This window comes from Melampsora larici-populina (assembly GCF_000204055.1).
Source record: "Melampsora larici-populina 98AG31 unplaced genomic scaffold MELLAscaffold_24, whole genome shotgun sequence".
Classification (NCBI taxonomy): domain Eukaryota; kingdom Fungi; phylum Basidiomycota; class Pucciniomycetes; order Pucciniales; family Melampsoraceae; genus Melampsora; species Melampsora laricis-populina.
In genome coordinates, this window is record NW_006768788.1 from 445,748 (window position 1) to 462,064 (window position 16,317).

Below are 16,317 nucleotides of genomic sequence, written 5' to 3' on the forward strand. Positions count from 1 at the left end.
AAAAATTATTGGTTTTTTTTTGATTGGTAAAGTTTAACTTTTATGTTATCTTCATAGATTTCGATTGGTTTTTTTTTTCAGAAAGTGGTTCAAGTTTTTGGTTTTGTTTGTTGTTTTAATTGTTTTTTTTATGAAAAAGTATATATGTAATGTATTTATGATCCTGGACATTCATTCATCCATCTCTGTTCATGCACCTCACTTACAGGCCTCAATTAGTGGTTCAAACAAAAGGTTTAGGTTTATTTAAATTTTTCATAAAACATGCAGTGTGTGCCTTGATACATAATGTGTGCCATATACTTGTACAATCAACATTCATTGTGATATTCAGAAAGGATACTGAGATGAGACAATCAGAGTAAAGCCTGACAATGAAGATACAGACCAATGAAAAATTGTATATAACAATAAAGAAGTTTATATTATGAATTGCTCCTCCTGAAAAACTTTGCCTTCCTAGAAGTCACAGCCCTCTAAGTAATCCTGATTTGACCCTATGGACTTCCTCTCATCATCAATTCAGGTGGAAAACTAACAATCAAGATCACACAACTCTCTCCAGATCATCTGAGCTTATTGAACTCCTCTCAGGAACTCAATAAACAGCCTCAAGCTACTGGTCACTGGAAGGTCAGAGACTAATATGACTTCAACAGGACTTCACTCAGATTCCAAAATGACTTCAACATAATATCATGTGGGGGTCATTTTCCCGTCATACCACCAAAGTTCAACCTGTACACACCTGCTCCTGTATTCACAGATCAGGAATAGCCAGTCTCAAAGCAAACCCGGCTGCTAAAAAGCCGGTACACCCAGTCACTTTTTTGGTGGTAACTTTGTGTATTGAGTTGACATTTTTGACACCTCCCAGCCAAAAAGACAACCAGGTGTACTGGGTTTGCTTTGAGACCAGCTAATATATATTCTATCAACCTTTATGATGTGAATTGAGTTATTGAGGTTTGAAAAAAGATTGGATAGAAAATACTAGTTTTTTTACTATACTCAAGACCTGGATCTTGAATACCTTACATCTTTATGGCCATTGCTATATGCAGCCCACAGAAAACCCATGTAGGTGCTGCAAAAACAGTGCATGCCTACATGGGTGTTTCCCACAAAAAAGTGCCTACATTGAGGATGTGGGTGCTGGAAACCTTCAAAAATGATGCCTACATTCTGAAATAACCATGTAGGTGTGATTTCCAAGCGCCTACATTTGATAATTGGAATGTAGGCATGATTTGGATACACCTACATGTACAGTCAAAACTCCCTAAAGCCATACCATTCCGTGGAACACAGGGGCTATGGGCTTATAATAGGGTTTTAGCCTATCTATGGTTTTACTCAAAGAACCCTCTAATACCATAGGAGTATGGCTTTATCAGAAACACCCTCTAATGCCATAGATGTATGGTTCTTTAGAAACAAAAACTCTATCAGACCATGATCATCATAGATTTAGAGGGCTGAGAAAAGAGAACGATCGTTCACAAAAGTGAAGAACAGTAAGGGTGACAGAGGTTTATGAACACACATAGATCTTCAGGTTGAGGGTAGAGGAGAGCAGCGGAAGAAGTCAGTGATGGTAGACTGCTGAGCAGTTAACAGCAATTTAGAACAGGCTTGTGCCAAATACTTCCCTAGTAAATTATCTAATGTATCAGCCATTGGACTATCATCAATCTCAAGGTATAGCATCAACTGGCTCATATGATCTAGTGCTTCCTTTGTTGTTGGTCTTACAATATCCAATAAATTGGAGGTCGGTTCCAAGTTAGCCTCTTCGATCTCGGCAGCAGCAATGAATGCAGCATCCTCTTGACTTTGATGAAAGATCTCTTCTGCTGTCCAAAGTTTCCATTGATTGTGGAGCTTGTCTTGGGGGTTGATGATTTCCTCAATCGACATCTGGTTCATGCAAGATACAGCACCAATATCTTCAAGATGTTGTAAATTGGCTGCTAGAGCAACTTCAGCTTCTCCACCCATCCAATTGAGAGTAGTACCCAATGACACCAGTGCCCAATGAAGGTCTGCATGAAATAGAAACAAAACAAAAAGTTCAGTTGCTGAGAAGAGAGCGATAAGGATAGTAAAAAAGAAAATACGTGGTTTACCCTTTTTTATGAGAGCTGATGATCCCAGTATGAAGGCAACAGTGACGGATTGTTTGGCTGGTCACAGCTTTCCATGATTTGACAATGAGGCACATAGCGGTGAGTTGATCAATTTTGTAGACCTTGCTGGTGACTGTGGTGCCAGTATTGAATAGCCTGATAGCTTGATTGAGATACCGATGTTTGTAGTTAGTTTTTGAACTCTTGATGATGCCAGCGTCAAGAGGATGAACATGTGGGGTAAGGTTAGGCAAGAAGAATTCCACTCAAACATGTGTTATACCTTCTTCAGGGATAGTATGACCAGCAAAGTTGTCTACCCAAAGTAAAGCTTTTTGGTTTTGTGAAGCAAAGGTGTTTTTGAGGTCTAAGAGGTACTGATGAAAGATGAAGTGATCCATCCAAGCCTTCTTGTTGTAGTAGTATATAAACCCGTGATTGGCTCCACGTTGCGCCTCAAAACATTGTGGCTTTGCTGCATGACCGATGAAAAGAGGTTCAAGAGCCTCTGAACCGTCAGCATTGACTGTCAACACGAGTGTAAGTCGGGTTTTTTTGGACTTTAAACCATGTGCTGAGCCAGTTGATGAGCCTTGATCTGGTGGCATTCTACAAGAGAAAAATAGGAGCCAAAATGAGAGAGAAAATAGTGTTAGAACAAGACACACACACATAAAAAAGACCGGTTTTGTCCATATTGAATATGTCCTTTAAAGAAAAGTCTTGATTGATTTTGGAAACCCAAGCCACCTCAGCAGCAGCTCCTTTGCCATGTCAGACAGATGCTTGAAGACCGTGCCGTGGCTTGAATTGGCCTAGCCATCCATTAGATAACTTGAGCCAATCAGAACTAGAAACTTGATGAAGTCGGGCAAATTCTTTCCACTTCTCTGGAATAAAATCACTGTCAATAACAACACCAGCCAAGATTGCCTGACTAACCCAATCACCTAAGTCCTTCTCAATTGCTGGATATGCAATCTCACGAGCACGCTTCATTGAGGGGTGATGATTGTCGCCTTGCTTGTGAATACTTCCTTCTGACTTCCCCCAAGCCAAGACAAGTGGTTGTGTCATTTGGAGATGGGGAAAGACTTTGCTGAAATGTTTTGCAGGGAGAGATTGATTTTTGCCGTGCAAGTGGTACCAGGTAAGAACAGTGATCTTCTCAGCAATTGTTGCTTGCACCTTTCCAGTAAGCCCACGGGATTTCACTGCAGCAAGAGCATCTTTTTTTTAGGTTGACCTTTCTTAACTTTAAGAACTGCTTGCTGAGAGACTGAGGTGGTGGTGGGATTCATTTCCAAGGAGGTTGATTCTGTTTCTTTTGATACGGAAGTAATTTGAGAGACTTGAAATGGATCAATTCCTAATGGAGTAATGAGATTTGCTGCCTTGTTGCCCACACCAACGACTTTCCAGATTGTCAAGAACATATTCTTTGTGATCTCACTTGGAAGATCAGGATTCAGAGTAATAAGATGATTGAGAGTCATTGTCTTGTCAATACTGTTGCCTTCATTGTCAAGCCATGTTTCTTCTTCTTCAGTCAACTGTTCAACACATCTTTTATCTTCAAGACACTTGATTTTGGACTTTAATTCAGTGTTGATGAAGTCCAGGCCACGCTCAGCTAGATCTAATGCAAACTCTTTGTAAAGCAGACAAAAGAAATCTCCAGATGTTTTCACGTTGGTGGTGGTTGAGGTGATCTACATGGTGTTCCCATGTCAAAGTAGATAGGGAGGCATGCTGAGCCCAGGAAATGTGGTAGAGCTTGAGACAGGGTCTCTCAAGATAGAAAATTTTTGTAACACTCTGTGGTAAAGTATGGGTCTAGCGGGGATAAAAACTACATTTTCCCACTATTTTGGTATGGGTTAAGGGGCTAGAGGGGTCAATCCAAATTTCGGCCTGCACCACAAATGTGGAAACCATACCCTATGGCTTTGAGGGGTTTATGGATTTAGCGAGTTATGGATTTGGAGAGTTTTGACTGTAGATGCTTGGAAATCACACCTACATGGTTATTTTGAGATGTAGGCGTCATTTTTGAGCGCCTACATCTCAAACAAAGGAGTGTAGGTGTAATTTTCAAGCACCTACATGTGTATGGTTTAGATATATGCCTTGTACAGGAAGGCTGTAGAGCACAAAAATGTAGAGAAGCATATTGCAATGAGGAATATAAGATTTATATTATGTGTATATTAATGATGATTGAAGATATCTAAGATCCAAGTCTCAACTATAGTACAAAAATAGGATTTTCTATCTGTGATTTTTTTCAAACCTCAATAACTTAGTCAGTTTACCTGATAAAGGTCAATAGACTATATATTCTTAATCTGTGAATACAGGAGCAGGTGTGTACAGATTTACAATGTCATATGGTGAGATTGGAATTTTGGTGGTATGACAGGCAAATGACCCCCACATATGTTGAAGTCATTTTGAAATCTTGGTAAAGTCCTGTTGAAGTCACTGTAGTCTCTGGCCTGCCAGTGACTAGTAGCTGGGGGCTGTGCAAAAGCTCTCACAATCCCCCATTTGATGAGAAAAATTCAAAATGGGACTGATCTTCACTCTCTTAATCCTCATATCTATCAACAATCAATGATATTCATGAACTACAAAGGAGCTCTCAGTCCAAGAACATAAATCTCAATATACATATTAGATGGTGTGTATTACTTTGAAGAAAACAAGATTGCAAGAAAACAAGATAGAAAGTACAACACAATTAAGAAATTAGAACATCCTTGGAAAAAGAAAGAAAAACCAAGCAGAAATTCCAATGAGTTCCTAGAAAAAAGTTTAAAATTCTATGTATATATCTTAATACAAGTTTTTAGCGGAAAAAAAGAAAAGTATCCTGATGATTCCTTCAAGTTGTAATATATGATTTTAAAAGGATTAATACACAAATCACAACTGACCAATAAGTGAGGTACATATCTACAAGAATCAAAGCTGATTGATTGATTCCTTAGAATTCCAATCAAACAATTTATATGTTTTCCATTGATTTTGATTTCCATCTTTAAATTTTTCCAAAGCTTTAGCATCATAAACAACAAAATTCAAATTAGGATTTAAGATTTTTCTCCAAGTGATTTGTTTTCTAACACGTTCCATGATTTCTTGATTAGGTTTTTGTACAAAGATATAATTAATTTTATTTAACTTAGGTTGAGATGAGTGAAGTTCAGAAGAGATCTCGGTTGACTTGATCAAGTCAGATATTGATTTATGACGAGTACCTGAGATACCATAATCATCATGATCGTCTACTAAGCACCATTGAACTTCTGAAGCTTCTAGCCAAGGTGGTTTTTCAGCTGGCACGGTTTTCGAGTTTGATGAGCCTATCTCAGGAACAATGACATCTTCTTTAAGACTATCTCTCCGCGGTGCTAGATCTTCGGAGGGAGAATTGTCCAACTTGGCGTTAGCAGCCATCACGGGTAACGTAGTCGTCACTTGTGGCAATGAAGAGGGGCATGAAACAGTCGATGTCGTGCATTCTGTTCGATGGATTGCAGCTTGCGCATGAGAAGTAGTCGCGGCTTGATGTGGTGAAGCTAGAGGCCGCGAAAGATGTGATTTTGGGTATTTTGGGACACCGAAAGCAGTGGGCGTGGAGGATGCAGTGGGGACTTGTGGCAATGAAGTGGAGCCAGAAGGCTTGAATGCTGATCGATGGATAGCAGCCGGTGCTGGAGAGTTAGTCTTGGCTTCTTGTGGTGTAGAGGAAGGGCGCGGGCGATGTAGTGTGTGATACTTTGATAAATTGACAGCTGGAGGTACATATAGCTTCTTATTTTCTTGTGATGGAGTCGGAGTTGAAGTGCCCGAAACCGAAGCGGTCTCGTGTTCTGATAAATTTCCAAACTTTGGTGGTGACGGAGCAGTTACAGATGAGAGCTGATCTGCGTTGTTGACTGATTTTGACGCACTCTTTGGCAGTGTCGGAGAGAATGTGACCAGCCGCGGTTTCCGTAAATCCTTGTTAGGTGATACGCTGGTGAACCTTGAGCCTTTCATAGGTGATATTCGCGAAGCATCGGAGTTCTTCATAGGTGATATCCGCGGAGGATTCGAGTCCTTCGTAGGTGAGAGGCGCGTGGCATTGGAGTTCTTCATAGGTGATGTATGAGTGGGAATCGAGTGCTTCGTTGGTGACGTGCGCGTAGAATTCGAGTTTTTCTGTCCAGATCGCGTTGACGTGTATAGCTTAGGTGATACAACATCCTCGACATCATTCTGAATAGGCTGATACATAGTTCTTGTTCGCTCTGTAGAGCATTCTGTCAAACGACGTTTGCTCCTATGAGGATCTTCTTCAGGGGAACTGTCCGGAAGAGACCTCTTAGAGCGAGTACGCCCAGCTAAAGGTGTATCGTTTTCCGAAGTCACTTGGTGTCGCTGTTCAGCACTAGTCGACTGTATCGAGGTCGCGTCCAAAGAACGTCGCATGCGCTGGGTCCCATCCAAAGCCAGACTCTTAGTCACTAAGGGTCCAAAACGACTCGGGCGGGTTGTGGAAACATTTTTGAGTTGCCGTTCGGGTCTGTCGGGTGTAGCAAAGGTATCATCAACCTGCCCAGAGTCTGATTGGAGCCTAAACTTGACGGTTCGAGAGGACGAGGTACTATCTGTGTTCATCCTCTTCCTTGAAGGGATGGCAGCTGGGACCTCTCGCTCGACTTCTTTCCGTTTAGGCATGCGTGTTGGTGAAATACACTCAGGCGATGAAGTCATGGAGCGACTTGAGAAGGTACTGGCTTTGCGCGTAGGTGGTGTCGAACCCGTCTGAGCGAGTAGATTGTCCGGTGAAAGGGGTGCTGGTCGTCGATTAAGCGAGTGAGCTTTTGGAGATACTGGGCTGGTCACGGTGATCACGTCAGCAAGACACTCTGAAGTATCGGAAAACTCATCCGATGTGTCGGAAAGCCAATCTGGTATGTATGCGTTGGTGGATGTGGTCGTTGAGACCTTCTTGTTGGACCGTTTTTTGTTACAAGTATCGTCATCCCGAGTCAATCTTTCTTTCCAAGCTTTGATTTCAGCTTCGTAAGCGGTATCAGGCCCCGTTGCAGATTCCTCGTTTTCCGCTTTCAAGACTTCTGGATCAGTAGCTCGACGCGCGATCTGATTGTGCTCACTAAGATCAATGGCAGTCTTCCAGTCCCGTTCGTTTGGATCGTGAGCTTTGATGACTCGAGGCCAGCGTAATTCATAAGCCTGAGTGGGGATCAGTTTGATTTCACTAAATGAATATGAAGATGTAGCAAATCACATACATGCCATCTCGACCGTTTCGTAAAGCCAGAACCCATCAATTCAAATACCATGGGCTTCTTGAATATGATGTCAGGAGCACTAAGACCCTGAGCCAACTCATACTCAAAAGGCAGAGTAGATGGCTTTCATAAAGGTAGGCATGCACGTAATCAACAAATTATCGACTTTGGCAAAAGGTGTAGGACAAACTCACTATGGCTGTATGTGGATAGCCACCTACTTGTTGTGCGTCTTGATTGAGTTTATCCAAATTCGCGCGAGTCAGTCCATACGACAGGACTTTGAAAACTATCTCAAACTCTGGCGTTGCGCCCTGTACAAGTATAAGGTGATGGTCAGCATTATGCGTAAGATCTCAATTCACCAGTGTCGGGCGGACGTACTCTGCTTTCCACTTCCGATAGGTTTTTACACAGACCCACATACCAAGCAGTATATGTGGCAGTGGAGACTACAGTATACCCAGAGAGCGCAATCAGTTTCAGTTGTACGTAGTGAACATTCAAGATCGATTCACCTCTGAGTTCTCTAGCTCGATCTCGATCCCAGCCAGCTCCGAGGATTGCATAATCAGCTGTATCACCGTAGCCTTTGATATAATCTACAGACCAATAAAGAGAAACTTGTGCTGTGAGTAAATTGATGGCCATCGAGATATGTAGGGTGCATAAAAGATAGACATGTGCATACCTTTCTTTACTTTATACCACTGAAGACCTGGCTTATAGTCATTGTAACAAGACTGGTCCGCTTTCAACATGAGACCCTCGTGTCTTTCAGCAATGAGTTTTGCATAATATTCTCGCAATGCGCTATGAGAAGCGGGATGATTGACGTTGGTGAACTTTCTCCGCTCCACCAACATAGCGTAATTTGGGATGACTTGAACAGCACTTTCCAGTAATCTTTGACGTTCAGAGTACGGCGCTGGGCGTCCATGAAACCAATCAATTGATGATCGACTTCATGACATCAGATTTGTTTATGAAAAAACTCACAATTAATGACACTCTGGCCATTGATGTATAATACGTCAAAGAAAACTACCGCCAAATGTCTCCGGTGACTGTCTGAGCTCTGTTGGGTATCCATCCCTTCAGATTCGTATCCACTTTCCTCATCACTACAAAATTTAATCACTTTTCTAAAGAGGTAGACGAACCAGAAGAAAATTCAGTATCCAATCAATATTACATTTCCCCAAAGAATTTACTGAGTCGATTTGTGACCTTTAGACCGCGATGGCTTCCGCTTGAGTTCCGATATGCGCCAAAATTCGTCCACGTGTTGTTTGGTCAAATTCCACGCTACCATTTCTGCTTCAAAGATACCTGACACTATCTTAGGCTTATTGCTCGGTCTCGGGTTTTGGTCGATCAGCTTGCATGATGTAATCAGAGAAAGCCCTAATGCCGCCCGGATAGGGCTGATAGATAACAATGACACATGACGACTTGTTAGTTCATGATGTTCGGGCAATTCGAAGCATTGAAGTAAACTGAAAACTGACATGAGCGTATTGACTCTTTCTCCTGTGCTATCTCGGTGAGATTTGCTAAAGATTTGTATTTGTTCCTTCTCTGGTTTAGACATGTCGACGTGAATCTGCATTCTGGAAGATATATATCGGAGCATAAGTGGGATGTGATCTGGCAATTTGAAACTACAGAAAAAGTATACCTTTCACCATCTAACTTTACTTCGGCCCACACATCACCTTTCAACTTTGAAATTGTGCTTGCAAGGCAAGTTCCAGATGCCTTGACAGCTTTAGGGATCTGTAATGAGGGAACTTTGAGTGAGAACAGAACATCGTATCTGTAGCTATCGAGTAGCGAAACAAGATCTTACATCAACGGGGACTCCAAGTTCGAGCTCTGAGAGCTTTTCGGCCATGCTATATGCAGCGTTCTTATCAGGAACCATATCCAAATCTTTCAAAAGAAAAGTCATTAAGTAACCAGCATCTGTATATACAAACTGACAAGAAAACCACTCGCACCTCTTGGAATTTGTTCGACCAAGTCTGCTGCCCGATCAAAGTCGGCCTTTGCACGATAGATCCGGGGCATTGCCCAATGCCATGCTTTCATCATAGACCACTGGTTAAGCTCATCATACGCCCTCGAATTGTAATGGTTCAATGACTGATCGGTAGATGATCCAGGAACAGGGTAGAGCAGAGGTCTGAGATCCTTGAGTATAATCTGAGAGTTTACATCACAGATGGCTTCAGTTACTTGAATAATTTATAAGCTGATTAAGGGAAAGGTAACGTACCTGAGTCATGTAGGCCGCTTGACGAGGGGATAATGTGTCATATAAATCTTGTAGAATCAGACGAGCGTTTCGGGGTGGTTTTCGCGATTCACAATCTGAAGGGAATGAAGATATGGTCCATGAGAATTGTGAAATCTTCAAACTTGAGTTCAAAAATTACCTTTCAAATTGGACCACACAGACTTGGCCGCAAGTTCGTCTAATAGACGGTCAACGTCACTGAGACACAAGGAATAAGGTTCTTCACGGGTATTAAACTTCACTCAGAAAAGACAAAAGGTAGATTAAAAACTGATCCAGATTGACATGTTGTTCCAGATTTAGAAAGAAAGACTAACTGTTTTTCGTAAGATCTTGCCCACTTCTAATCCCAGACATCCATCTTTGCCTACATTGACACCATTTTGATTAACTGTGGTTTGATTCCATCGCAAGAGTCCTTCCGCCTGCTTTTGATTGGCCACTTTAAGAACATGCGCTAAGTGTTGCCCTAGCTTGGTTTCCTGTAAATTGTATCTGACCCGAATATTAGGATTTTTTGAAATGATTTAAACCCCGATTTGTATCTCAACATAAATCACGCACTTTCTTCTGATGTCTTTATCCGGGAACAGTAGGCGAAACAAGATAGCTCCAGTCCTAGGCGGAAGGGGCTGGAAGAGCCCTTCGATCCAACCCAGAAACTTGGGTACCGTTCCGTTACGAGGTTCATTAGATTTACGTCGGTTGGAGATTTCGCGTGGTTCGGCTGAAGCAACTAATTCAAAAAATTCCACAAGTATTGCAAATGGAACCTCTTCAAACTTGGTATCTTCAACCTCATCTTCAAGCTCTGAAGACATCGTAGGGACAAGGTAAGGCTTTGATTGGTAACGGCTAGAAAGTGTATGAGTGGTTTGATAGATTTTCGATGTGTTTGCGTTTTATTCTAGAAGAGAGTGAGCCCTGGGTATTGACGAGGAACTGAATATCTATTCGAGGTTATCCTATTCCGGTGATTCCGAATTTCCGACGAGGGTGAGCTTAAAGTGGCAATTCCAAGAGGTTCGTGTACATAGATAGTTTGAGGCTGGTCTTGATAAGTCGATAGGAGCTGCCTTCAACTTTCGAAACTTCATCAAATTCTAAATCCAGCCTACAACAAAATAGACTTATCACGTGACTTGGATTGGTGGTGGACCGTGTCATGCACGCTCCTGAATCTCAGTTCTTCTGTTGATCCTACATTTTTCTGCGCTTCAGCTTCATAGTCCTGCCAAATTCAAACCTCATCCAAATTCATCGCCCGGGCAATAAATTTGAATGGTTCTATCTGGTTGCATGATTCAAAGCGGTTAAAAATCACGAGAGGCGCGGGAGGAAGTTGAATAAGTTTACAAAATTCCTCACTGGCTGGAGTCTGTCGTCCTTTCTTTAAAGACTATCATCTGCACAAATCGAGATCAATAATTGAAGATCGGACGATCCACAATCACTGTGGATGTCGCAACAACACATCACCTTTTAGAGGCCACCTCAAAGATTATGGAAAGCTGATGGCAAGTGATAACGAGTGTTGAAGTTCACGAGCGGGATTCAGGAAAAAATGAAATAAAAATTAAACCTACCTGATTTATTAGTAATGCGCAACGATAGACATTCTTTCTTATCAAAAGGTTGGTTTGAAATGTTTACATATCCAGATATATATCGATTTAAATACAAGTATTCACCAAAAAAAAATTAAAAAAACACACAAACACACACAAACAAATATGTAAAATGAATTCTCATGTACACAATACAATCTAAATTCATTTTAAATATTTTTGTATGTCATGAAAGAAAGAAAAAAAATCATTTATCAAGAAAATCAAAACAAAAAAATCAATTTTAAGTTTTCTTCTGACAAAAATTAGATTAAGTTTTATCTATATAAATTTTTTGATGGGTTTGGTTTTGGGGAAAAGAGGTTGAGCATTGTTAATCAAGAAAAGAATGCCTTTTCAAGAGGAGGTTTAGGTTTCATGAGAACCATTGGTGTTAAGAGATCTGATTTCTTTTCGTTTGACTACTGCTAATTGTAATTGTGTTAACATTTGAACAGTTGTTTCGAAATTCACACAAGCATCGCTAATAATACCCAAGAAAAATGTCAGATAAGCTAATAAACCAAAGAGATATGAAAAAGAAAAAGGAAAACTAACGTGATCGAGACACCAGGTTTGAGAGCTGAAGGACCTTCGATTGGAACATCTTGACGTCCTTCGTTGATGTGAGATTCGATCATGACTCCTGAAATCGATTGATCACCATCGATCAATTGTTCACAAATCTTGTTAACTACTTTAATTTGATTACGATGATCTTTTTGTGCTATTAAGATCCCAAAGAAAAAAACAAATTCAATAAGTATAATGTAGAAGAACGAAGAAAGAGAAAAAGAAACTTACAGTTTCCATGAGAACAATCGATCATGATTGCAGGATGGAAAGCAGGTCTGGCTTTCACAAGTTGGTCTCTGGCTTCTTTGACAAACTGAGCTTCGTAGTTAGGTACTTTACCACCTCTCAAGATCACATGTACATCAGGGTTCCCACTAGTTTTGACAATCGAAGCTAAACCTTGGTCATTAACACCCAAGAAGGAATGGGGACAAGCAGCAGCTCTGATAGCATCGATAGCCACTTGTAAGTCTCCTTGAGTTCCATTCTTGAACCCGATCGGGTGTGAGGTTCCAGAAGCTAATTCTCGGTGTAATTGAGATTCAGTAGTTCTTGCTCCAATAGCTCCCCAAGAAATTAAATCAGATAAGAATTGTGGACTAGGAAATGAAATGTTTGAAAGGTCAGATTTATAATGATTTGGAAAGTTGAGTTGGTGGTGAAAAATTTACCTGATCGTATCTAACAATTCAACTCCTACAGGCATTCCCATATCAGTTAAAGTATTTAATAATTCTCTGGCTTTTCTCATTCCTTTGTTGATCTTGAAAGATCCGTCTAGATCTGGATCATTAATCAATCCTTTCCATCCTACAGTTGTTCTAGGTTTTTCAAAGTACTATTTTGATCATCAAAGAAATAAGTTTTGATTAGTTAAAGTTTTTCTGATTTTGGTTGAATATGATTTGGGCAAACTTACAGAACGCATGATAATCACTAAATCTGGAAAGTTTTTAACTTCAGATAAAAGTAATTTTGCATATTGAAGAGCTTGTTCAGTATCTGATTGAAGAAAACCGAGAAGAGGGAAAAAACCGAATCGTTAGAACAGCAAATATGATATGTTTAGAAAGATGAAGAATAAACGTACCATGGATCGAACAAGGACCAACAACGACAATCAAGCGATGATCTTTACCAGAAATCACATCGGCACATGCTTGTCTTGATCTACCTACAATAGCTTTCGAACGATGACTAGGAGGGATTTCAGATTTCAATAAAAGTGGTGAGATTAATGGATCATACTAAAGAAACAAAGTAACAAGTCTAGCGTCAGTTTTTGTCGATATATAGGTTTTGTAAAGTTGAAAAAACTCAACTCCGTCTACTCTGAGATCTTCTTCACATTCGTAGTTCATGGTTCCGGGTGAAGTGGTATGAATGCTTGAGGATGATGAAGACATCTTGAATTTAAAAATATATATTGTAACAAAGTGAATAAAAGTGAATATAAAAGTGAATAGAATAAAAATTGAAGGATGGATGGTGGACAAACTTACAAACGATCAAAGGAGAATGAGTCTTTATAATTTGTCGTTTCCTGTAGCCTGGCTCAGCACTCTGGAGTCTGGTCTATAATCGAGCCGATGGAACTTGACTACATACGGTCCGCAGCCTAGGGTGTATCAGATGCCTAGTCCAGCCTAGTCTTGTTGAGCTTTACCTTGTTGCACATTTTCAACTTGGACCATCAACACGGCATCACGCAGTCAAGTCCAAGATGCCAAGATATCATCAATTCACAGTCAAATCCAAGCTGCCAAGATATGGCTTTCAACAACTTTTCATCTGGGATCGAGACTACAAAATTAAACACTTCTATCATATGCTAACAAGAAATCAAAAAAAATTCAAACCCCTATTTCATCTTCAATCAACACGATTTTATAAAAAAAAAATCAGAAAATTAAATCACATTTCCTGAATTACACAGAGAGATGATGAAAAAAAATCGAATTTTACAAAATGCTCAAGTATTTGCTTCAACATTTCACATCAAGGTTTGTGTGAACCATATTCAGTTGAGACCAGCACATCGGATTTGTTAAGAACAGCAGTGAAAAAGTAGCATATAAGCATTGTATGTACATTGTGGGCTATTCAAACTCGTTTGGTCCTGCAAGATGTTCAGATTAACGTTTTCGAATAACAGAAAAATCAAACGTCTGTTTGATATCAAACCAAGCAAAAAAAAATGAGCAGAAAAAAGGCAAGATCTCATCAAGTTTAGAATTTTTGTTTATAGCATGCTAAGCTAAATACGAACGCGTTTGTTGAAGGGTTTAGTTAAGCTTGATAACGCGCCTCACTTTTGATGATCTCACTTGAGATCTTCCCTAAGATATTTGTTTGGTCTTTGCAGATTGATGGAATAACATCAGTAATCATATGTACCCCCTCCTTCGAGATCATCGTCTCATCAGGATAGACTATGCTTGAAATCCTTCCATCAGCTATAAAACAGGATACTGAAGTTTTGGGATGCGTTGTCTAATACGATTCATCATCAACATCCCAACAGAAGTTTTCCCCGTGACTTTGATACTTTCCCCCATTTTTCTGCCTGCAAGAACGAGTGGAGTGAGTGTTCCAAGTGGACTAAAGGATTGTAAATAGGGTCACAAAATATACAGTTTGTAGATCTAAATCTTCACCGGGGTCCGGCGCATACTAATACTATGCAGTCGATCTTGTGTGGGGCGAGGTGTGTATGGTGGTATTTTCGAGCTTTTTTTTCCTTTCCGGTACCCTTCCCGTTCCTATGTACGCACTTTGAGGGTGGTTAAAAAAGTTTGCCCGCTCGGTTCTTAATCTTTGTTTTTTTTAGCGAATGAGTAGAAGTATTCCTCTAAAAAGTTTTTTTTTTTTTCGTAGTCTTAGTTTTCTGATTTTTTGAACCTTAACAAAATCAATCATGGCTTCTACTTTTGCTGATCAATCTTATTCTATAGAAGCATATGATACATATCGACCCAGGTATCCTCAACAAATGTATGAGACTATCATGAAATATCATCAAGGTGAAAAGGAAGTAGCACTAGATTTAGGATGTGGTACGGTCAGTGATGTTTTCTTTCTTTCATTTTGGGACAAGAAGTCTTACAGGAGTCTGCATGATATACGGTCTCAAACCATTAGAAGAACAAAAATTCTAACTAACATGATACGGGGTTTGTTGATTTCAATAGGGAATAGTCACTACAGATTTACTTCGTTTGGGTGAATTCAAGAAAGTGATTGGAATTGACCCTTCAGAACCGATGATTGATTATGCAAAGGAATCTAGAAAAGATCTTGGACTTGAGTTTCGTGTAGGTCGAGCTGAGGAACTTGATTGGGCCGAAACAGCTTCAGTAGATATGTTGGTTGCGGGAACAGCAGGTATATATATTGCATTCAATCGCAGCATCTCTTCGACTTAAAAAGCTAACAAAATGTTGTATTGTCATTCCTTTAGCACATTGGTTCTCTTCTGATTGGTGGGATGGAGCTGCTCGAGTCCTCAAACCTGGAGGAACTATTGCTGTGTTTGTCTATGGAGGAATGTGGCCCGGTGAGTCAACCAAAAGACTCTTGTTGAATATCGTGTTAGATTACATGAGTCTATTACTGATACCTAAAAAAACGAGTCAACTTCAGATCCACATCACCCAAAAGCCAATGAACTTCGAGATGCTATGTTTTCATTTGAACAACAGTTAGGAAATTGGTCACCTGGAAATACAGTATCACATAATATGTATGATGATTTACCATTACCAAGCAAACCTAATGAATTCACCGATTTAGAAAGAATTCAATGGAATCGAGATGGAAAAGGAGAAAGATTAATGATGTTTGATAAATTATCTATACCAACTTGGAGAAATAGAGCTTATACATTTGGAGTAGCACATAGATGGAAAATTCAAAATCCAATGAAATTCGGTACACTTGAAGATCCTATCGAAAGAACAGTTGAAAAGATTAAAGCATTAACTTTTATAAATGATGAACTTACTGAATTTGTTTGTGGTCATTCTCTTTCTTTAATCTTACTTCGTCGTCATCAAACTTCATGAAGTATATAAAAATTACAAAGTATCGAATACATTAATTGGACTAGTTTCACTTTTTGTGTGTATTCACTGAGATTTATATTTTTATCATCACGAGCTTATTAGTATTTTACATGCAGGAAAACCCATTTCGCTGTTCATGAGCATGAAGGAGTTCTGTATATAGCTTGAAATTTTGAATAACGAGTAGGTATCAAGAGTTGGATAAATTTATAGAAAGATTTTGAGTGTTTTCAATTTCGATGATCAGATGAACAAAATAAAGTAAGAACAGAGAGGGAGACATAGGAGATACTTACTCGTCGATGGCGATTTTGGACGCTCCGTAGGGGTTTT

At 39.9% G+C, this 16,317-nt stretch overlaps 3 protein-coding genes across 3 annotated transcripts; 1 reads left to right on the forward strand and 2 right to left on the reverse strand.

Moving 5' to 3' along the window:
- Window positions 1–5,096: 5,096 nt before the first annotated feature.
- On the reverse strand, window positions 5,097–10,558 carry MELLADRAFT_107575 (uncharacterized protein; the record flags this gene model as incomplete). Its single annotated transcript, XM_007411337.1, has 16 exons — window positions 5,097–5,315; window positions 6,840–7,376; window positions 7,436–7,558; window positions 7,630–7,749; window positions 7,820–8,037; window positions 8,127–8,363; window positions 8,435–8,580; window positions 8,650–8,862; window positions 8,947–9,048; window positions 9,117–9,214; window positions 9,288–9,370; window positions 9,439–9,643; window positions 9,717–9,811; window positions 9,877–9,973; window positions 10,055–10,232; window positions 10,302–10,558. 16 exons carry the CDS (start codon window positions 10,556–10,558, stop codon window positions 5,097–5,099), a joined length of 2,928 nt encoding a protein of 975 aa, XP_007411399.1.
- A 1,155-nt stretch (window positions 10,559–11,713) lies between these two features.
- Window positions 11,714–13,281, reverse strand: MELLADRAFT_88012 (uncharacterized protein; the record flags this gene model as incomplete). Its single annotated transcript, XM_007411336.1, has 7 exons — window positions 11,714–11,828; window positions 11,903–12,071; window positions 12,149–12,519; window positions 12,592–12,758; window positions 12,840–12,922; window positions 13,011–13,167; window positions 13,243–13,281. The coding sequence occupies 7 exons, from the start codon at window positions 13,279–13,281 to the stop codon at window positions 11,714–11,716; spliced, it is 1,101 nt and encodes a 366-aa protein (XP_007411398.1).
- Window positions 13,282–14,837: 1,556 nt separating this feature from the next.
- On the forward strand, window positions 14,838–15,984 carry MELLADRAFT_64121 (uncharacterized protein; the record flags this gene model as incomplete). Its single annotated transcript, XM_007411200.1, has 4 exons — window positions 14,838–14,981; window positions 15,112–15,304; window positions 15,381–15,476; window positions 15,563–15,984. 4 exons carry the CDS (start codon window positions 14,838–14,840, stop codon window positions 15,982–15,984), a joined length of 855 nt encoding a protein of 284 aa, XP_007411262.1.
- Window positions 15,985–16,317: the final 333 nt, after the last annotated feature.